General features: G+C 35.8%; 4 protein-coding genes across 5 annotated transcripts; 1 reads left to right on the plus strand and 3 right to left on the minus strand.

Moving 5' to 3' along the window:
* Window positions 1-1,166: 1,166 nt before the first annotated feature.
* LOC108833798 (AT-hook motif nuclear-localized protein 26) lies at window positions 1,167-2,538 on the plus strand. Its single transcript, XM_056993344.1, has one exon. It carries the CDS (start codon window positions 1,322-1,324, stop codon window positions 2,309-2,311), a length of 990 nt encoding a protein of 329 aa, XP_056849324.1. The 5' UTR covers window positions 1,167-1,321; the 3' UTR covers window positions 2,312-2,538.
* Window positions 2,539-7,433: 4,895 nt separating this feature from the next.
* LOC108822232 (zinc finger A20 and AN1 domain-containing stress-associated protein 7) lies at window positions 7,434-8,701 on the minus strand. The gene is made up of 2 exons (XM_018595266.2): window positions 8,488-8,701; window positions 7,434-8,131 (listed from the first exon to the last, which is right to left on the minus strand). Exon 2 carries the CDS (start codon window positions 8,100-8,102, stop codon window positions 7,581-7,583), a length of 522 nt encoding a protein of 173 aa, XP_018450768.2. The 5' UTR covers window positions 8,103-8,131; window positions 8,488-8,701; the 3' UTR covers window positions 7,434-7,580.
* A 713-nt stretch (window positions 8,702-9,414) lies between these two features.
* LOC130506790 (uncharacterized) lies at window positions 9,415-12,384 on the minus strand. The gene is made up of 2 exons (XM_057001477.1): window positions 12,315-12,384; window positions 9,415-10,732 (listed from the first exon to the last, which is right to left on the minus strand). The coding sequence occupies exons 1-2, from the start codon at window positions 12,324-12,326 to the stop codon at window positions 9,527-9,529; spliced, it is 1,218 nt and encodes a 405-aa protein (XP_056857457.1). The 5' UTR covers window positions 12,327-12,384; the 3' UTR covers window positions 9,415-9,526.
* Window positions 12,385-17,918: 5,534 nt separating this feature from the next.
* On the minus strand, window positions 17,919-21,528 carry LOC108841699 (probable WRKY transcription factor 19). 2 transcript variants are annotated; one of them, XM_056998398.1, is made up of 5 exons: window positions 20,630-21,528; window positions 19,398-20,424; window positions 18,996-19,292; window positions 18,814-18,916; window positions 18,537-18,742 (listed from the first exon to the last, which is right to left on the minus strand). In XM_056998398.1, the coding sequence occupies exons 1-5, from the start codon at window positions 21,343-21,345 to the stop codon at window positions 18,705-18,707; spliced, it is 2,181 nt and encodes a 726-aa protein (XP_056854378.1). In that variant the 5' UTR covers window positions 21,346-21,528; the 3' UTR covers window positions 18,537-18,704. The 2 variants fall into 2 exon arrangements, with proteins under 2 accessions (XP_018469962.1, XP_056854378.1); XM_018614460.2 differs by having other exon boundaries at window positions 17,919-18,916.
* Window positions 21,529-21,924: the final 396 nt, after the last annotated feature.

The raw sequence follows: 21,924 nt of genomic DNA on the forward strand, positions 1-21,924 counted from the left end.
CAGTGAAGTGGGTTCTGCGGTATATCAAAGGCTCTACAGAGTTGAAGCTAGTGTTTAAGAGACAAGAGAAGTTTGTCTTGAGAGGTTACTGTGATTCTGATTTCAGTGGGAAATTAGATCACATGAGGTCAACGGGTGGTTATGTTTTCACTCTTGGTGGAGGAACTATCAGTTGGAGATCCAGTCTACAGAAGGTGGTAGCTTTGTCTACGACAGAAGCAGAGTATATGGCTCTTGCAGAGGCTGGAAAGGAAGCAGTTTGGATCAAGAGATTGATGAATGAGATGGGGTTTCATCAAGGAGCAGTTGAAGTGTTTTGCGACTCTTAGAGTGCAATAGCACTATCCAAGAATGCTGTGTTCCATGAAAGAACAAAGCATGTTGCTCGGAAGTTTCATTTCATCAGAGACCTGATAGCAGGTGGATTGGTGAAGGTAACAAAGATACCAACTTTGTACAATCCGGCAGACATTCTCACGAAGGTACTGCCAGTGGGGAAGCTCCAAGATGCACTGGAGCTACTCCAGCTATCACAGAACTGACAGCAGTCAGGAGAATCCGGGTGGAATCCAAGAACTAGAATCAAAGAACTCAAATCCAAGGTGGAGTTTTGTAGTATTGTCTTTGAGTTGTTGAGTGAAGGAGAAGAAGTTTTCTTCATCAACGGCTAAGTATTGGAGTTGGGCCGAGTGTATACGAAGCCCATGAAGACAATAAGTGACCGTTAGGTCCAAGAAGGAGTAAGACGAGCGCGTGGCGCGTGCGCGACTCTGTTTCCTCATTTGCTCAAGCCATCTCTAAGAACAGAGGTGTTCGGTTTCAAGCCAAAAGAAGAAGTCGGCTCTGAAGCATGCTTGAGGACCACTCCAGTTCTGACCACATTGGTTAAGTTAGCCGTTTGGAACTATGGTTGAGTTAAGATGGTTGTAAAGTGTATATAACCTAAGTGATTCTAGTGGATTCCGGGTATCAGATCCCGGCGAGACGTAGGGCGAAGTAGAAGGGCTTGAACTCGTTAACATTCGCTTGTGTTCTGTTCTTTTCTTTACAAACAAAATCAAACAAACACATGAGAGACAAACATCGAGAGAGAGAGAGATTTAAGACTCGTAAAAGATACAAAAACAGAGCTTAAATCACAACAGAATATAAGATAAAGAGACCGAACCTTACCAAATCAATCAAAGAAATAATAAGATGAAGAACAAAAATCCAGCTTGATATTTGTTGTGAAATTTTTTTTTATTGTTCATCTGCAGTCTCTTAGGTCAAAATCTTCATAATCGATTATTATCTCTCCCTCATCCATCAGTCTTCAAGAATGGATCCAGCCCAATCTCATGGATCCCAACGATCGCTCCCTTCTCCTTTCCACGCTAGAGACTTCCAGTTACAACTTCAACAACAACAACAACAACAACAACAACAACAACAACAACACCAACAACAACAGTTCTTTCTCAATCATAATCAGCAACAAAGAAACCCCGATCAACAAGATCACGAGCAAAAAGGAGGGTCAATGAATCGAACCATCAACAAGATGGATCGCGAAGAGACAAGCGATAATATGGAAAACATCGCTAATAACAACAGCGGTAGTGAAGGTAAAGAGATGAGTTTACACGGAGGAGGAGGAGCAAGTGGCGGAGGAGGAAGTGGAGAAATGACAAGAAGGCCAAGAGGAAGACCAGCAGGATCCAAGAACAAACCTAAAGCTCCAATAATCATAACACGAGACAGCGCAAACGCGCTTCGAACCCACGTCATGGAGATCGGAGACGGATGTGACATAGTTGACTGTATGGCTACGTTCGCAAGACGCCGCCAGAGAGGCGTTTGCGTTATGAGCGGCACAGGAAACGTCACTAACGTCACTATACGTCAGCCCGGTTCGCCACCTGGATCGGTGGTTAGCCTCCATGGCCGGTTCGAAATCCTTTCACTCTCAGGATCTTTCTTGCCGCCTCCTGCCCCTCCTGCAGCCACCGGACTTAGCGTTTACTTAGCCGGAGGACAAGGTCAAGTGGTTGGAGGTAGTGTGGTGGGACCCTTGTTATGTTCAGGTCCTGTGGTAGTTATGGCAGCGTCTTTTAGCAATGCGGCGTACGAGAGGTTGCCGTTGGAGGAAGATGAGATGCAAACGCCGGTACACGGCGGTGGCGGAATGGGATCTCCGCCAATGATGGAGCAGCAACAAGCCATGGCGGCAGCTCAAGGGCTGCCACCAAATCTTCTTGGTTCGGTTCAGATGCCGCAGCAGCAAAATAATCAGCCGTATTGGTCTACACTCGGCCACCCTATTGATTAGATCGCTACTTATCAATATATAAATCGTTCACACATTAATCGAACATATGTAGCTATGTATTTTATATATATGTAGCTATTACTAATATATTTTACATATATATAAAAGCAAGCTAACACGAAGTATAACAGGAAGATGAAGCAGGCTATGATGAAGAAAACTTTCCGATGTGGTTGTGGATCAATAATTCAATAGATGTTTCAGGTTGTTTGTTTTTTATTTTGTTGGGTTCTTTTACTTCGTAGATTTTTTACGTTTTATTATGTACGGTTTGAGGTTGTTCGTTTCTTTATTGAGCTTTCTTTTGATGAATTAGATTCTTGATTATGTGTTTCTTGCTTACAAGAATTTCTTTCCCAAATTAACTTTATTTCACAACGAATCATGCCACTAACTACGGAAATTCAACTCCATGGTTTTTGAACTATCAACATCTTATGGTGTTTGTTTGTAGAAATATTATCTTATGATTTCAATTATATTCAAATCATAAGATAATATTGCCGTTTTCCAAGTAAGACTTTTATTTTTCTGTGTAACCAACGTCATTTACCGGGATCAGTATATGACAAGGTTCGATATAGTTACATATAATACTTTGAGTACAATACAATACATGATGTACTGGCTGCTATTTTATATCTCACAGAATATATGAGATCGGTTACTATTAGAATATGCTCACAGATTCTATTAATAGATATTGTAAATCTTCTGTTCATATAATTTAGGATGTAGTTCCTGAAATCTTGTAACGGTACTGGCTTTATATTCCCATCGACTGTGAATAATAGAACTCAAGAACTTTCACAAACTAATAGTTACATCAGGTTGACTGGCTGAGTGCTGTTACCAAAAAGATGGAAGTGTGTTGTTTTTTTTTTTTTTTGTTCAAATGTAGTGTGTTGTTTTATGGTTTGAACATTACAATTATAGGATTCCGAAAGTAGAAAGGTTGTTCTCACTTGTGATCGTTAACTAAACATTGGTTTCAAAGTAATATTTTTATTGTAAAACTAATAATATGTGATGTTTTGATTATGAAATTAACATAAATGCTGACAGATATTAAATTTGGAAATTTATATAATTTTTCGGTTAAGTTTAAAGTCAAATATCATATTTTTATGATTCATAAATGATATATGGCATTTTTTGAATTTTGGAAATATAAACGATTTATAATTATGTTTTTCTATAAAAATTTTATTAATATTTCATGTATTTTATGAGATATCTGACATTTATGATTGATCTTCAGTTCAATTGGTGATATCTTGTCTTGTGGAGAGTTGTTAAAGGTGAGGTCAGGGGTTTGAACCTCACCAACAACCTAATTATGGAGTTAGTGAGAACTCATAATGGAGAGGTTGGGTCGGTGCGCTGCAGCGCTGTAAACTTGGGTCTACGGACGGGTGGTTCCGCAGGATGGGTTGTCACAAATTTAGTGGATGTGAATGGGTTTAGATGGATAGTGGCGGGAACACTCAACTAATGGGAACACGAAATTGTCTAAGACGAGAATCAACTTTGCACTCGGAATTAGAAGCACTGCGATGGACGATGGAAAATATGCTTCAACACTCGACATGCCATCGCTTTAGAACAGACTGCAAGGACATGATTACTATGATAAAGGATCCTGATGCTTGGCCAAGCTTTGCAACGAAACTGGAGAGGATACATACTCTACTGATATACTTCCCAAACTTCAAGATTTCATATGTTCTTCGAGCGCGCAATCAGCTTTCAGATTTTTTAGCGAAAGCAGCTAGATTTTTTCATATGGAGTTACTTTTTATTGGTTGTTCTATTCTGGTGTGGTTACCCAGGTCACTTCAAGTTTGAGTTATAGAATAGTTGTTTGTCATTAAAAAATGCCATATATAAAAAAAGTTAAACGCAATCTTGAGTGATTGCAAAATACATTAAAAATGAATGACATATTAATTTTTTTTCAAACCCTTAACTTTTGCAGCAAGTTTTATAATTACGAAATTAACATAAATGGTGATAGAGATTAAGTTTGGAAATTTACATAATTCTTTCCGATTAAGTTCGAAGTCAAATATCATTTTTAATATGAACTTCTTTTAAATATGTATATTTGTTGAAAGAATGATAGTTTGCTCAAATTACCCTAGAGCAACAATTACTCTCATCAAAAGAGGTCAAATTATAGTACTTATCCACAAGGAGCTGTGACATACACTAGATCATATTAAACTAAGATAGGTTGAAGATTTAAAGACTATAAATTACAAGTAAACTAAAACAGTGAACAAGACAATTGCTCGATTGATTGATTGGGGGTTTAACAGTTATGATGAAGGCGTTAGACTTAGGGTTTGTATTCAGGTACTCAAGATTATAATGATATTGATGCTATATGAAATGCTTGTATGATATTAAAGAACTCAACAATAACAATAACCGATCAACTTTCGTCTCTTGGGTTATCTATTATTAGATCCAATGATTCTCCAACTCTTGTGGGTCATAATCCAGGAAAGCATCGATCGATGTCTCTATAGGAGAATCGATCGATATGCCTTGCGTCGTGTCGATCGATGTCTCTATAGGAGAATCTATCGACGCGCCTCTAGTAAGCTTTTAGCGCAGGTTGATAACGTGTTCACTAGGGTTGCTAAATCAGCTTCGCTTGTTTCTAGCAATTCCTAGCTCAGAGAAGATAGATCAATGGATGAATCTACTAAGTCAAGTTCAGGTTAGATAATCATAAAGCATTAAGAACAATCTTCAAAAATGAATATCACAACTCAATAATCTATATTTTGGGCTAATCTATCATAACTTATTTGAACCCTAAACCTAAAAAAGGTGATTACTCAGACATAACTAAGCAAAACATCATAAACATTAAATAGAATTGCATAGAATATAATAGATAGAAATAATAGATAATGGAGTTCCAATCACAATCTCTCTGGATCTTCTCTCCAACACTAAAAATCCTAAAAAAACTTTTACAGTAAAAATAGGAATACAAGAAAGCTCTCTCTGCCTCAAACACTTTGGCAAAGTATAAATATTAGGTTAAATCTCGTCAGGGGTAGTTTGGTAATTAAATGGAATCTTGGGCTTCAAGTCGGCTGTTACCAAATGAGCTTCTGCGCGCTTGCCATCGATCAATGTCATAGAGTGTGCATCGATTGATATGCATCCCTCCGTGTCGACCTCAAATGCTTGTCGATATGGTCATCTCGGGTGAAATCTCTAAAGTGCTCCAAATGCTCCAAAATCACCATCTTCCCTCCAACCACTATTGAACCTGTAAATATGCTTTTTAGACTCCAAAACATAATTAATCTATCCTAAAATCCTATATACCATGGCTAAAAGTAGGTAAGATCCATGGTATACCAAAGACCTTTGCCGATTTACAATCCATCAGTCCGAATTACCGGAGACTTTAGTCACTCGATTCAGCTTCTAATCTTCTTAGATATTGGGATTGATCTTAGTTAACCATATCTAAATATCTTAAGTGATGAAAGAGAAATCAAATCCAATAACTGAACCCCCTTATCTCGTGGCCCCTCGAAACGTTTTAGTAAAAACATGCTTTTTGAAACAAAAGACAAAATTAAAAAAGGCCTATATATTTTTAATATATCACTATTTATTTTATCTTTTCAATATCTGTAGATTAAAATTTATAACCTCTTTTAGTCTATTGACTCCACGCATGACGCGTGTATCACCTAGTATCATTATATTTGGTAAACTTGTAGACTAGTTAACTATTAATCTAAACGTCTGATTAATCGTTGTAGGCGTTACGTCCGCTTAACACCTAACACTTTCTCCAATATTGCAAAATATACAGTTAAAAGTAACAATGGGCAATCGATTTTCGGATCGGTTCTTTCAGTTCTTCGATTCTAAAGGTTTAGAATCCGTTTGGATATTTAGAAAATTTTGTTTAGTTTCGTTCGGTTATTTTGGGTTTTTGTTTTTTCGTAGCTTAGTTGGGAAACCAGCTTATATCCAAAGTAATTTAGGATCTCACTCAGTCCGAATTTGGATCTGTTTTTTTTTTTGGTTAATTCGAGTTAAAAAGTCAAAATATCGAGTTTTTTTATTAAAGATCAAATCTTTTGGGTTTTCATATACAAATTCGGATAATACAGATAATTTAAAATATTTTGAATAAAAAGTATTCTGGTAATTTAATTTTAAGGTATTGTGACTTTTTAAAATTATTTGATTATTTTATAACTAAATACAGTTAATATTTATAAATATATAAACTATATTATAGAATTTTGGGTACTCATTCAATTCTCAATACAGTTCCAGTTTGGTTTCGTTTTTTGATTTTAGAGATATATGATTTACTAGTATTATAGAATTTTGGGTACCCATTCAATTCTCAATACAGTTCCAGTTTGATTCCGTTTTTTGGTTTTAAAGATATATGATTTACTTTATGTATACAAATGGAATAGTTTACTTGAAGAATTTTACATAATTTTAAATGAAATTCTCCTTTAACACGAGGGCTAAACATGTTTCAAAGATCATATAGAACAGCCAAGAATCATGTCCAATTTGTTCATAGAAAGAGTATCAATATACTTCTGCTCCTGACAAGAAATGGGAACAAAGCCAGGTTGTACGACTTTGCATCTGTGAATTGCAAGTAGAACAAAACTCTTTATGTTCTCTTGATTGGTCTCTGAGTTTAAATCAGAAACCATATTTAAGAAAGTATAATTTCAGCTATCAGAAATAGCTGCAGCAAAAAGAAAGAGAAGTGAATTTAAGTAAACTAGTATATTCAATGACAGTCAAAACATCGACAAAAAGTCAAGTTATAAAACTAAAAGAGCAGGATGTGGATGTAAAGAAAGCAACTAAAGTATCACCAAATTTGAGACATTCATTTAGTTCAAGCAAACAAAAATGAATCATTCATGCATGTAGAAATACTTGAAGAGATAAAACATACTAAGCAAGTAGTAAACAATAAAGTTGACAAACACGATGTAATAAACAAGAACCATTCAGACTACGATTATGAAGGTAATAAACACATGATATACGAGCAAAGATAGGACTCTTTTTTAAGAGACTTAAGTTTCATGAGAAAACCAAGAGCAGCAATTTTCATTTTGATTCATAGAAACCAAACATGATCACATCACATCAACTGATCAACATCCAAAGAAGAAGCTGATCAAATGCAGACAAGATAGAAAACCCAAATTACTTAATAAAAAGAAAAGGTTTGCTAATTTTTTTTTCATATCCTTTCGACTTTATCCGCCTTGATCACAGGATTGGCCTTTGAGATTGCATCACGTCCAACTTCTTTGAAATCGAAGCTACACTCGTGCTTCTCCGGGTACCTATGGCTCCCGCAAAACGTGCTGCCGCATTTGCACTTAAACCCCATAACCCCAACCTTCTTGTTACAGTTGAAACACCTGTTCGTCCGTGCAGGTTTCGACGGCTCTACCTCCTCCTGTCCCGTGGCTACAGGAACTGAAGACGACGGCTCAGTCGTTACAACAGCAGAGACTGGTTTGGTTTCAAGAGGCTGCTTTTGCTCTGGTGTGAGAATGAGACTGCAAGATGGAAGCTTAAGTGAGTTCTTGACAGCAGCTTTTGCTACAGCGGTTTGATCTTCCTCGGCCCGGAGACTTCTGTAACATTTGGAACAGAGGTTCATGTTGGAAGGTGACCCGAAGAAACCGCATCCGTTGTCGCAGAGCTTTGGCTCTGTTGGTGGGAAGCTTGTGCTGTTGTTTTGCTCAGAGCTCATTGTTGTTCCTTTTTTTCTTCTTCTCAATTCTATTAAACAAACAAACAAAATTATATTCTGACAGTAACAGAAGAATGTTTTTTTAAAAAAGGTTGTCGTTTCAGAACATTAAAGATGAGAATCATTTGCATCTATTTGATTTGATTCAAGCCAGCTACGAAATTCAATCAATTGCATTAAACCCAGATTCGATATAATCAATTTGATTCAACACAGGTCCTATATAATCATCAGATCAATTCGATTTAAACCCAGATTCGATATAATCAAATCGAAGCACTATAAATATTCGAATTACAAAATACTCAGAAAATCTTTTATACAAAGACTCAGATCCGTTAATTGAAAAACAAATGAAAAGAAAAATTCCAAATGAAAAAATTACCAGAAACGTGCAGATCAAATGAAATTTCTTCCTCTAATCTCAAAGTTTCTTCAACGAAATTTCAGAAAATAAAATATTCAGATCTTTCGAAGAAGAAAAAAATGGGTTTCTTAGTTTTCTGTTCAATATTGATCAGAACAAATCTTTTTTTTTTGGTTGCAAATTTAGGTGAGCGAGATAAACAAACACTCAACAATAACAAATGGTTGATTAGAAAAATAAAAATTGTAATGTTATTATATATGATTTGAGTGCAAAACACGGTTATGTCGGTCTTTGGTTTCATTTCTTCACGTCAGTCAGGGTTGGCGTGCTTTTCAGTCGTTCTACGTCGTTGGATCTGTAGGACTGACGTTTATGTGACGTTACTCTTTATGATCGAACGGCTCAACGTAAGGAAGGGTATAAGCCCTGTTCGTTTGGTTGCCGCCGGTTTTAGCGTCAGCGTCGGCGTCGGCGTCGGCGTCAGCGTCAGCGGCTGCGTCAAACTCGTTTATTTGATGTTCGTTTGGTTGTCGTCGACGTTGACGCCGACGCCGACGCTGACGCCGATTGTTGTTCGTTTCGAAGACGCAGGAAATTGACGCAGCCGCAAGACACCGACGCATGACGCTGTTTTGGGTTGTTCGTTTGGTTGACGCTGCGACTATTTTCATTTATTCATATTTTATTTCTTAAAAATTGTAAAATTGTATTTTAAATAAATAAAATGTAGTTTAAATATATTTACATCCATAAGAATATTATGTTTAATTGGTAATAAATTTTTGGTCAAATATAAAAATATTTGATGTCATAAATCATAAGCTAAATAAAAATAAAAATAATACATCAAACTACTTTATAATCATAATCAATCATATTAAAAAAAATTATACTGAAGTAAATATGATAAAATCATACATTTAATTTTCAAAATTATCACTTCAAACAAATAAGGCAAATATGTTTTATAGATAAAAGAAACATGAAATTAAGTTGGTTGATAAAACAAATATTACAACAAGTCTTAAAAAAAAATCATTAACTTAAACATGATTTAATATGGTAAACGACCTCTACCAAATCCGTTTGTGATGTTATCACGCAAAGCCTCCATTGCTGTATCACCTCTCGGTTCATATTCAATATGTCCACCACCACCATCATCATCATCATCATCATCATCATCACCTTCTTCTTCTTCACCATCACTATGAGCAACTCCAACATCAACATTTTCCCATTCTAAAAAATCTTGATCATCCCGATGTGAATCACGTATGAAGTTGTGTAACGCCATCGTCGCTGTCACCAACTTAATCCACTTGACCAGACCATATTTTGGATGCTTACGGTCCAAAATCCTCCATTTTGCTTTCCATACTCCAAATGTCCTCTCAATGTATGATCGCAGACTTGAATGCCTTTTGTTAAACAGCTCTCGTGCACTAACTGGTGGTCCTCCTCTACGAAATTGAGGAATATGATATCGCATATTACGATGCGGACCAAGATACCCTGTCCTGGTCGAGTATCCGGAATCAACTAGGTAGTACTTTCCAGGAGGAGGATGTGGGAAAGAAGCCTCATTCCTCGCACAATGAGTCAAGACCTTTGAATCATGTGCTCTACCAGGTACTCCGACATATGCATATATGAACTTCATATCGAAGTTACATATAGCAAGAACATTCATTGTAACTCCTTTTCTACCATTATAGGCTTCTGCATTCTGACTTGGAGGACGAACCGGGACATGCGTTCCATCAAGTGCTCCGACACAATCTTTGAAATGAGGCCAATACTGACGATCATTCCTCACAACAGGACTTACTCTTTCAAACTCGCCTTCTTGTGGTCTTAGTGTATCTGCTGCAAACTTGAGAAGAGCACATAAGACATCATCAAGCTTCCTTTGTACCGTATCCAATGATCTTTGATACCTTGAAGCAATAACCCGCTTAGTCTTGTCTTGACCAACAACCTCAAGAAACATTGCAACAGATTCCTCAAGGTAGACGTTGTGAGACTCCTTCAATCCATATTGCTCAGTTAGCAACTTACACAAAGCTTTAAAAGTTCTCTGATGCATCCGAAGAATATCATAGCACTGCTGATCAGATTCATACATAAGCTGTTGAACATAACGCCATCCTGCTCCTCTATCTGTTCGATGACTCACTCTCTCAGTAGCCACATCAAACAAGCCAAGCTCATCGTCATAATCACCATCCTCATCTTCCAATATCCATCTTTTAATCATCTGCAAAACATTGAATATAATCATAATCAGAAACAGTCATGTTATATAACAGTAACAGTTTTAGTGAAAACAAGCTGTAATAAAAGTAACAAGCAACCATACTAAACTTAAACTTAAGTTCCATATATATATAAAGCCATAAAAGTAACAAGTTTCATACAGAGATCAGACCAACAAGATAACAAAAGACTCATATAGAGATCAACACCAACAAGATAACAAAAGACTCATAAAAGTCAGGCCAACAAGATCACAAAAGAAGACTAGTCCTAAGCTCCATACTAGTCAATCAAAACGCTTTTTCTTAGTCCTAAGCTCTAGAAATTTAATCTTAGCTTCATCTGTTTTCATTGTAACAAAGGCCCTACGGTTCTCTTCACTATCTATAAGCAGTTCCATTGCTGCTTCATACAATGGCGACCACTCTTCCACTCCGGCAAGTGAAGACAAAATCTCTAGCACATTCTCAATGGAGATCACTCTCTGTCTCTCTTCACGCTCCACTCTCTGTCTCTCTTCACGCTCCAACATCTGCTCCGCTATCCTATTCTTCACCACAATAGCATCAGTCCTTTTGTCACAAGCTTCTACAACCATGTCTTTCTCCTTACGCCTTCTTTTTGCTCTTGAACTTCCGCCGGAATGAGTCTGAGCTGCTGGCTGAATTTGGCGTTGGGTTTGTGTCTGAGCTGGTGGCTGAGTTTCTGTCTCCAATGGTTGAGGCTCTGCTGCTGGCTGAGAATCAGCTTCCTCATCACCATCATCTCCACCCACTCTAGAGTTCAAACTTGCTTCTCCATGTTGAGCACTCCATCCTTCAGCTCCAGTTATTACTACACCGCCAAATTCTGCTTCATACATATCCATATTGTCAACTTCTTTGCACGCAGATTTTCTAATCCCAGGACACTCCTGTATAACAAAAAAAAAGCAATGATTAGTCACAAGCAAAACTTGCAGTCCAGGAAACTGCAACTCAAATCGCAATAAGGTCCACAGAAGATAAAGAGAAGATAAAGAGAAGATAAAGAGTGTACATAACTTGAAGAAAAAAGAGCAAAACTCTAGTTAAACTGACCTTTTCACGTTCATTCCACCAATCATCTGACATGAGAATTCTTCCCATGCTGTCATAACCAAGCCCTGTCCTGTTTTGAGTCAGTGCCTTAATCTTGATGTATTTCTTCCTACTGGTGTCGTACTTGTTCTTAAAGTCCTTCTTCCAATCAGAAAATCCCTTCTTAAACCTCAGCTCAAATGCTTTTGCTTTCCGGTGAGAGTTCTCAAGCTTTTGATGTATTTCTTCCTACTGGTGTCGTACTCTTATTTCCTTTTCTTCTCTCTTCCGCGTACAGTTGAAAAAAATATCTAGTTTCCTCGGGAGTCCAAGTCTAAAACACACCAACCAATTCTCAATAAAACTTAAACACAAAAGAACAGGCAAGAGATAAGTATATTCTCAAACACAGACCTAAAGACAGTTCCATACAACCTAAAGACAGTTCCAGACAACCAGACAGTTCCATCTTAAACTAAAGCAACTCCACGTGAATAAAGAAAGACTAATGTGAGAGAGCCTTACATCTTTTGCCATCTTAAGAAATGAGAGGAACAACGTCAGAGAGTGAGCTTGAGAGTGTGAGCTTAAGTGTGAGCCTGTAAAAATAAAAAAATAGTCAAGCTCGATTTCAGTCATGTATAATTTCAAAGTAAAAGAATAAAATCTATTAAACCCTATTCAAATCTCTGTCACACTAAAGAGCCTGAGACAAAGCAAGCACACAACACAACCATCTCAATAAGCAAGCAGTAAAGAACATCCAGTTTCCAAGACTTATATCAAACGCAGACTTACCAAACAAAGAAACTCAGAACTAAGTAAAGAATCCGGTTTCAGTGAACACACAACCATAAACCACAACACAGGATGAAATAATCTTACCAAAACACAGAAGAGAGAGAGGGAGAGCTCGAGCTGCGGCAAAGAAGAGAGAGAGAGAGCTCTGAAGACCTGTGGAAGATAATAACAAGAGGAAAGAGAAGAGTCAAAATCAGTATCAAAATCAGACATATAGCAACAGAGAAGAACCAAACGCAAAGACAACACAAGAGAATTAAACTGTGGATTTTTTTTTAGACAAGACAGTGACAAGCAAAGATCTTACGACCATTAAACTTCTTCATTTTTGAGTTAAATTGTATCTCTGCACCATCTAAATTATTTCAGTTAACCATATAATGAAGCAGGGCTCATGTTTAGAGAGATTTTTTTAATACAACGGGTATAAGCATACTGTCTTGAAACAAACCAAAACCATGGATTCTATATTAAACCCTATTCAAATCTCTGTCACACTAAAGAGAAGATACCTCAAACCAAAAGCCTTTTTTATATAAAGAAACAATCTTTATGGTAAACAATGAAAAGGGTTTACCTGAGACAGAATAGTTGTACTCAGGGGAAGAGAAGAGAATGCTATCGGCTTCAAGTATCTGAGCTTGGAGAGAGTGAGCTTAAATACGAGAGAACCTGCAAAGACAACATAAAGAATAACCACAAGAGATTAAAACAACAAGCTACAAGAAACAAGAAGCTACAAGCAACACAACATAAGACACAAGTAACAAGTAGTACTAGTTGGGCTTAAGAACATCAACTCATCATTCGATTGCTTAAAAACAGGAACCAGCATCACTTACACTTTAAAGAGAGAGTGAGCTTGAGAGTGAGAGCTTGGCAGGCTGAAAAAAAAAAAAAAAAATTAATGACTTACAGAAACCAAGAGACCACACTGCTAGATTATTACAAGTATCAAAAGACAAACTCTTATTAAAGCTTGTGACATGGTTGTAGAAGCAACGAAATAATACAAGCTTGAGGTTTGTAATAATACAAGCAACGAAATAATACAAGCAACGAAATATTACAAGTATCAAAAAGACAAACTCTTATTAAAGCTTCTATCAAACATACAAGCTCTTATCAAAAAGAAATGAACCTGAAGAGTAAAGTTGATGTGGACTTGTAAGTGAGAGAGAAGAGACTACGATACAAGAGAGCCTGCAAACCTCAAGAACTGAAGACTCGAGAGAGTGAGCTCAACAGTGTGAGCTTGAGACAAGAGAGCCTGCAAACCCATTAATTTTAAAGAATTAAAATTAAAAACCTCAACCTTTGTGACATATAAATATCAATACTCAATAATGAAGAAGTCAATTAAAGAGCATCAGTTCTTACATCTTACAACTTTACAAACAGAACAAAACAACAGACCTCAAGAGAGTTCACGAGATGTTTGACGGGGAGAGAGAGTTCACGAGATGTTTGTCCCGTTGAGAGAGTGCTAAGAGGGTCGTCGAGAGCTTGAGAGCCTGAGGGGTCTGAACAGAAAGAAGAGGTGAGTCCCGTTGGTTTCCAGATGGAGTGATGAAGAGTGAGCTCGAGATGGAGAAAGCACGAGATGGAGAGAGAGAGAGAGCACGAGATGGAGAGAGATGGAGAGATGGAGAGATGGAGAGAGATGGAGAGATGGAGAGATGGAGAGGGCACGATATGGAGAGAGAGCTCGAGATGGGGAGAGAGCACGAGATGGAGAGAGAGAGATGGAGATCTACAGGTCTGTGAGAAGCGTCAAATGGAAGAGAAGAGTAGCGGCTGCGTCAAATATTAGGTTTTTTTTTTTTGTAAATAATGAATTAGGTTAAGGGTAAAATTGTAAATAAAGTAAAAAACGCAGATTTTTTGACGCTGACGCTGGTTTTTTCGGCGTCTGACGCTGGACGCTGCGTCTGACGCTGGACACTGGACGCCGATCCCTGCGTCGACGAAACGAACAAGCGTCATACGAAAAGTATTGTCGCAGCCGCTGACGCCGGACCTGCGTCGACCAAACGAACAGCACTATAAACGTTATATGTTGTAACTCTGAGGTTAGAAAAGGATAAGTCTAGTCATTTTCCACTTTCCCGCAGTTCACTGTTTCTTCTCATTTTTTTTTCTTTTCTTTTTTTAAAACCAAAAAGAAAAAACAACTAACGGTTGATTAAACTAATTAAACATTTTTAGGTGAAAGTCTGTCTTTGATCTCTAGTAAATAATTATCTATGATTGATTTAGCTTGTTTAATAGTACAGATTAAGGTAAATTTACATGTCTGACTTTGATTTTCTTATGAAAAGTATAAATTTTTTTAACAAAAAGAAAGATTCTCTATATATTTTTTATTTTAAATCAATAATAGAAGAAAAATGCAAGCAATGATGTAATCAAAGGATATTCTGCCAAAACAAATGAGGTAATCATTAAATATTTATTATAGATACAAAATAATTGGTCTAGTCAGATATGACATTCTTTTTAGCAAAACCACAAATGTTATTGTAGATAATGCTTAGATCATCTTCCACCATGATTCATAACAATTGTTATTTTAAAACTAATTTTCAAATGGAACAATCATGAAACGGTTGAAACCACCTGGAAATATGAGTGACTTGGCTTACACATCCCTACGTAGCCAAACCCAACCTTAATGGTCATGTTGTTTATGAGCATTATTTTAGATTGTAGTGATATTTGGTATAATAATATTCAGATACTTAATATTTTTTACATTTTATTAATAAAATTTAAAACAAATAAATATACAGCAAGATTATAAATAAATATTAGAATTTACATATTACTATTACTGAATATTGTTTTTCAGCGTAAGCACCAGATTCTTAATTATTAGTTGTTTAATTGTGTTGCACAAAAAAAAGTTGTTTAATTGTTTTATTAAACTAATTTAGTTATAATAACTCCTTTTCTGTAGAATTTTAGAAAATTTAAGTATAATAACTATCAATGTATATTAATAATTTTATGAAAATATTTTAGCTTTTATATATAAGTATTTTGTATTAATATTTAGTGCTTCAAAATACTTTGTAATGATTGGATATTATATTTTACATTGTAGAAAGAGATACATAAATTTTAGATAGTAGTATCTCATTTTTAACTCATGATTATCCTTATAAAACTAAAGGTGAGTTAGTTTTGTTACTTTGAATCTCTAACGGATCATAAACCAAATGAATATTATTTAAAATATAATCAGATATTAAGTGGTCTAATATACTTTAATATTAGTACAATGGATGATGTATAATCTAGACCAAATAATATAAAGGACACTTTGCATATTTTGTGCAGAATATAGTTTCTGAAAACACACAAACAAATATATAGTTTGGCAAAAAAATATGAAGTATATACTTTGCATATTTGGCAGTGGGAAACATACATATATATATATATATTATTTAAAATAGACTAATATCATCAAACTTTATGTCTCATAATCAAGGTAACAATTATTTTGACTTGACTATACGATAATTGTATATATAATTCATATTCATATATATATATATATATATATATATATTTTTTTTTTTTTTTTTTTTATGTTGGTTTGGTTGATGTATATTTTATTTTGTTTAGAAATATAAAGCTACATTTGCAAACCTCATGTCACGTTCAATAAAAATGTGTGTTTTACATTGTGAAGAGCCAGGGCCGGCTCAACATTATTAAGGACCCTAGTGCAAAAAAATTCTTTTAGACTTTATATTATAAAAAAATATATTTAGGCCCTATATAATGACTAATTTTAAATATATTTAAGTTACTTTTACACAAATAAACTAACATACATGTTTTAATTTGAGTTTTTATTAAATTTCTATACTCACATTTTATAATACTACATAAGTTTAAATTTAATATACTATATATGTCACTAAAAAAAATTTTTAAAAAAAGAAATTAGGGTGGGCCTTGAGGCGGTCGCACTGACCGCCCTCTATGCTAAGCCGGCACTTTGGAGAGCCTTGGAACTTTTGCTTTAATCGTGGTTCATGTGGTATTGTAGTTAACATTCTATTGAGATTGGTTATATATAGTGTTTGACCAAATTAGTTTAACAGCATCAACATAATTATCAAAGTAATTTCCATGAGAGGTTATTCTCATACGAAAAATATAGAGTCTGACTACAAAGAGTTATTATTTTAGCATAAAATTCAGAACATAAATCCCAGAAGATGATTTATGCAGGTAATAACGTCGTATGGTAAAAAGAAGATGAAATGGAACCGTTCGAGTTGCATTAGCTCTTCTACGGCCAAATGGTGTTAAGATAGGGCAATGAGGAAGACAATCATCTATACTATTAAAGCAAAATCCCTAATATGATTCTGCCCTTATTTTTTAAAGTTATTTACATTGGTATGCCACTCCCTTATTTAAATTTTTAGAATATTTTTTCCATATATTACTCAACCAATCAGCTTATTCTATTATAAACCATTCAAAAATTCAAAAAAAAAAGAAGCCTACCGAACACATGTATTATAACGTTTGCCATTGTATTTTTAGTAATGTGGACTCTTGAGTTTAGGCTTTCTTTTATATTCATGTAAGATATGTTTAATTGATTTTAATAATACAGTATAAAATATGAACTATTAAATTACAATGTGGTTAATCATGAATCATTGGTGGTTTTATCTATGATTAATAAATAATAATAATTAAATTTAATATCAAGAATAACCCAAAAATATTAAGCTTATAAAAAAATTTTAATAACAAAAATAAACTAATATTAATTTAGATCATATCAAGTAATTATAGTTCTCTATACCATAATTGTCTTCTCGTGGCATAGTATAAGCTTCATCAAATCTAAGGAATCACAAATCAAATTTATTTATTGTTATACACAATCATATACATATATTATAAATAAATTCAGTTTTATTAAAATAGTATTGTTCCTGAGCTTTTACCAGATAAGGTGCAGGATAACAGGTTGATGGCAAGTTTTTACGGGTTTTATAGTATTTTTAGTTAACGTTTTTAATTAAATTTGGACCAAATTATATACAGGTTAGGGATTTATGGTTCAACTGCAAATTCGACACTTTGACATTAATTTCATCTGATTTTTGAAATAACAATATTAAAATAATAACTACAGTAAGCACTAACTAAAAATTAAATGAGATTAGAAAATGAGAACAAATAATCAAAACAATTTTAATAAATTATTACATAAATTATTACATAAATTATTAAGAAAACTATTATTTATTGGAAAAAAAATTCATCTTGAAAAAAGTATTTAAAAGTATAAAAACTAAATGTATATTTATTTTAATTATTATAAACAAAATTAAGTCCGCGCTTTAAAAGCGCGGATCAAAATCTAGTATTTGGGTTAAATCTAAACGATCTGACAAAACCTACACTAAACATTATAAAGCCAAAACCAACATAAGATTTGTAAAACACATCTCTATCTATGACTTCCCAAACTATCTTTATTTGCGTGTAAGAATCATATTTACATTGGAGACAGTAAAAACAATCCATGTTGTGTCCTTTCCACACGGTAGAAGTAGAAACTAAGAGATTTGAACTTTCTTGAGCCACGCAAATCTATTCCACAGTTTTGAAAACTTGTCTGTGTCAATCTGGCGAAATTCAACCTTGAATCTTAGGCTCCACGCAATATCAGGCAATCTTACGAGGCTCTTGCATCCCACAAATCTCAGTTCTTCAAGAGTAGTCAGATATGAAATGGAGGATGGTAGCTCTTTAATGGCCGTCCTGCTTAAATCCAGAGACTTTAAGCATTTCATCTTTCTATTCAAGTCTGGAAACAGCTCAAGGCTTGAGCAGTCTGACAGATTCAGTGTTTCAAGATGCTTCAACTTGCAGATGCTGATTGGAAGATTCTTGAGGTGTCTGCTGTTTTCTAGATCCAGCTTCTCAAGCAATACAAGGTTCTTGATAGATGAAGGTATTTCTTGTATCATAGTCCCACCCAAGTACAGTTCTTTCACATTTGGTGAGATCTCCGGGAAATTATCTAGCTTGGAGCAGCCAGAAAGATTCAAAACCTCAAGAGACTCTAAATCAACCGTTGGTGGTACACTCTCCAGATTCGAGCAATCCTTCAGATTCAGAAAAACAAGCTTTTTAAGATAACATATAGACTGGCTGATACTCACCAAACTTTTGCAACCTTCCAAATCAAGAAGTTCAAGATTCGGCGCACTTGAAAGTCTTGGGATTTTTGTTAAATGGTAGGAGTGGCTTAGTCTCAACCTTTTAAGCTTTTCCAGACTCTGCATAAGAGAGAAACAAACATCAGCAATGAAGTATTTATCATTGACTTCGTGGCAGTACATTAATCTTGAACATTACTTTTTTCCCTTTCCAAAGCTTCTTCGCGCAACTATATGGCAAGTTGAGCTCTACGAGGTTCTTTGGATCAAAACTTTGCGGTAATGAGCTTAGAGGATAATATTCCCAGTGCAGAAGCCTTAGCTTCCTCGGCAAGTATTCAAGACCTTGAGGTAAACACACTCCATTGTTTTCTTTCACTTTGGAGAAATAAAGCTTTAAAAGTCTAAGGTTATACATTTTCATAAACACAATGGGGCTTGCATCGAATTTCAGCTGCGACATGTCCAAGAAAATTCCCTCAATAGCTGATGTGCCCTGAATACCAAGAGAAATGAAATCATCCACCAGGAAAAAAAAAAGAACTTAGCCAGAACAAACCTAAGGGACAGAACATTAAAGCATATCTTTCTGATGACTTACAGTGTTATGTATGAACACGTCCCTAATATCTTGGGCATTCCACAACCTGCTGCGGTCTCCTGGCCTGTCAGCTGATTCCTGGCGGACAATTTCTCGACCCGTTGCCTGGAGAAAACCGAGCATGTGCACCATATTGTGGTAGATGGTTAACAGTGATTTGTCGACGAGGCTTCTAAGTCCAACATGCGTTGAGAAATCACGTCCATCAAGCAACATTGCAACATCGCTTTTATTCATTCTTTCGAAGAAACATGCAATGTCCAAGAATATACTTCTTTCGATGTCATCAAGCCCACAACAGCTTCTTTCGAATATACCTTGAATGTAAATGGGAGAGGAACTCTGAATTTCTTGTGACAACCGTTTCCACTCTTTTTTCGATCTGCTTAAGAACTGAAGAACCTGTGGATTCCCGTTTGAGAATTTGACAAGCTCAGGTAAATATGTCCCACGAAGTTGTAGAGACTTGGAAAAATCTAATGGCTTGACCTCGTAGACATGATCAGTTTTACATAACACGAAAACACGTTTGTCCCTCGAGGTTACGATTATTCTGCTTCCAGGACCAAGATAGCTAAGCTCCTCCAGAAAGATTTCAACATCTCTAAAATCATTCACATCGTCGAGCACTACAAGGACCTTTTTACGTTGAACCCTACTCCTCAAGAAACTTTTCTCCATGCCGGAAATCCGAATAACATGTGGTTCAACCTCTAGAACTTTAGACAAAAAGTCCTCTGTCACGGAATCCTGACCTTTTACTTGTGCTTCTTTATGAAGGTCCTTGAGGAAGACACAAGTCTCAAACTGGACAGATATTATGCGGAATATCTTTTCAGCAAGGGCTGTTTTCCCTATACCAACGGCACCCCATATACCTACGCTGCGAACATCTGGCGATTCAATGCATAATAGTGATAAAATCTCCTTTATCTTCATATCCATCCCAATCATTTTCTTATTATCAGTGGACAATATCACCTTCAATGCATCTTTGACAATCTCATCAATAAGTTCGGACTCGTACCTGCGAGAATTTTAAGGATGAAGTGGCAAAGTTAATATGACATTATATGATTTGCAGACGAGTGAGAAATCTAATTTATCTACTAGTAAATACGGACAAGGAGGTTAATACTAACAGGAATCACACTAATTATGCCTTTGCCAAATAAAAATACTGACAATGCTCCCTAAGCCAAGACTTCCTTCCTAGAAATAGCATCACGTACTTATCTATCAATATGTAGCCAGCTGGCGTGTGAGCTATTTGCCTCACAGCAGCCTGCCACCGTTCCGGCTCGTCTTCTTGGGGAACAAAACTCTCATAGTACTTGCTGTTAGTGATCAAATCAGATGGCGAGATTCCATAAAAAACAGGATAAACCACCAGAGACTCTTTACGTTGGTGTTGAAGAATGTTTAAGAGGTTGGAAGGGAGGTATGTGGGCGTAAAGAAAATGATCAAAACCCTACATCCTGGAACTGCATCCGTTTCTTCTTCAAAGTCTTCATGGACAGAAATCCCTCTCAGGGAGAGGGCAGCACGAAGATGGGTGATAAAATCATAATTGTTTCTTCCGTGTCTGATTACAACATCATAATCTTTAGATGATGCAGGGAAGGTAGCAGTAGCAGTAGCAGATGTGGTTATAGGCGGAGGCGGCGCAAAGAGATCATCATTTACATTTATGCTCTGAGACTCGTTAAAGCCAATAATGCCTAATTCACGTTCTTGCAGATTCACAGAGATGTGTGACCCGGTGAGTTGGTGAACGACATCCCGGAAATCTGACGCGTTGGCTTCTATGAACACCGGCGGCCGCCGATTTCTGGGACGTGAGGAACGAGGAGCACGGATCTGAAGCTGCTTTTGTTGATTTGAAAGATTACCGACTGTCGGGAGATCTTCCCAAGGGTTGACCTTCTTCTTCTCCTCCATTTCCATTGTTATCTCCGTGAGGAACGAGGAATGAGGAGCACGGATCTGAAGCTGCTTTTGTTGATTTGAAAGATTACAGCTGGCAGAGCTCGATTCTGTAAGGCCGGTTTTACAGCTGGCAGAGCTCGATTCTGTAAGGCCGGTTTTGGGGTCTAGACTCCTTCCCAATCTCTCGTTCTAGGAATTGAATGTTTTCTTTATGAAAAACTAGGTAAAACCCGCCCTACGGGCGGGTAAGCAAATAAAAAACTGTTAAACATAAATTAATTGGTAAAATACATTTATAATGTTTAGTTTACTCTATCTATATTGAAAGTTAGATTATATTGACTATTTTGCTACTTTATTTATGTCTTTTATTCTTTTGGTTTTGAATTTACTGAGACTTTTAGTTTCTCTTATAGATTCTAATTTAAACATATTGATTCAGATAGATATTACGAAAATAGTTTTTTTAATTACCTAAATATTACCAAATATATAATAGCGATTGCTATATATATATATATATATATATATTTGAATTATTCATCAAATTAACATTATTGTTTAGTTCTTAGAATATAAGAGCAAGCATAGCAGTCG

Source organism: Raphanus sativus, chromosome 2 (genome assembly GCF_000801105.2).
Source record: "Raphanus sativus cultivar WK10039 chromosome 2, ASM80110v3, whole genome shotgun sequence".
NCBI classification, from domain to species: Eukaryota; Viridiplantae; Streptophyta; class Magnoliopsida; order Brassicales; family Brassicaceae; genus Raphanus; species Raphanus sativus.

Coding starts and splice junctions, on each gene's coding strand:
- LOC108841699 (XM_018614460.2), bottom strand. CDS start 21,345: ATGGAAATGGAGGAGAAGAAGAAGGTCAACCCTTGGGAAGATCTCCCG. Junction 19,293..19,397: donor ACGTGTTCATACATAACACT/GTAAGTCATCAG, acceptor CTTGGTATTCAG/GGCACATCAGCTATTGAGGG. Junction 18,917..18,995: donor AGCTTTGGAAAGGGAAAAAA/GTAATGTTCAAG, acceptor TCTCTTATGCAG/AGTCTGGAAAAGCTTAAAAG.
- LOC108833798 (XM_056993344.1), top strand. CDS start 1,322: ATGGATCCAGCCCAATCTCATGGATCCCAACGATCGCTCCCTTCTCCT.
- LOC108822232 (XM_018595266.2), bottom strand. CDS start 8,102: ATGAGCTCTGAGCAAAACAACAGCACAAGCTTCCCACCAACAGAGCCA.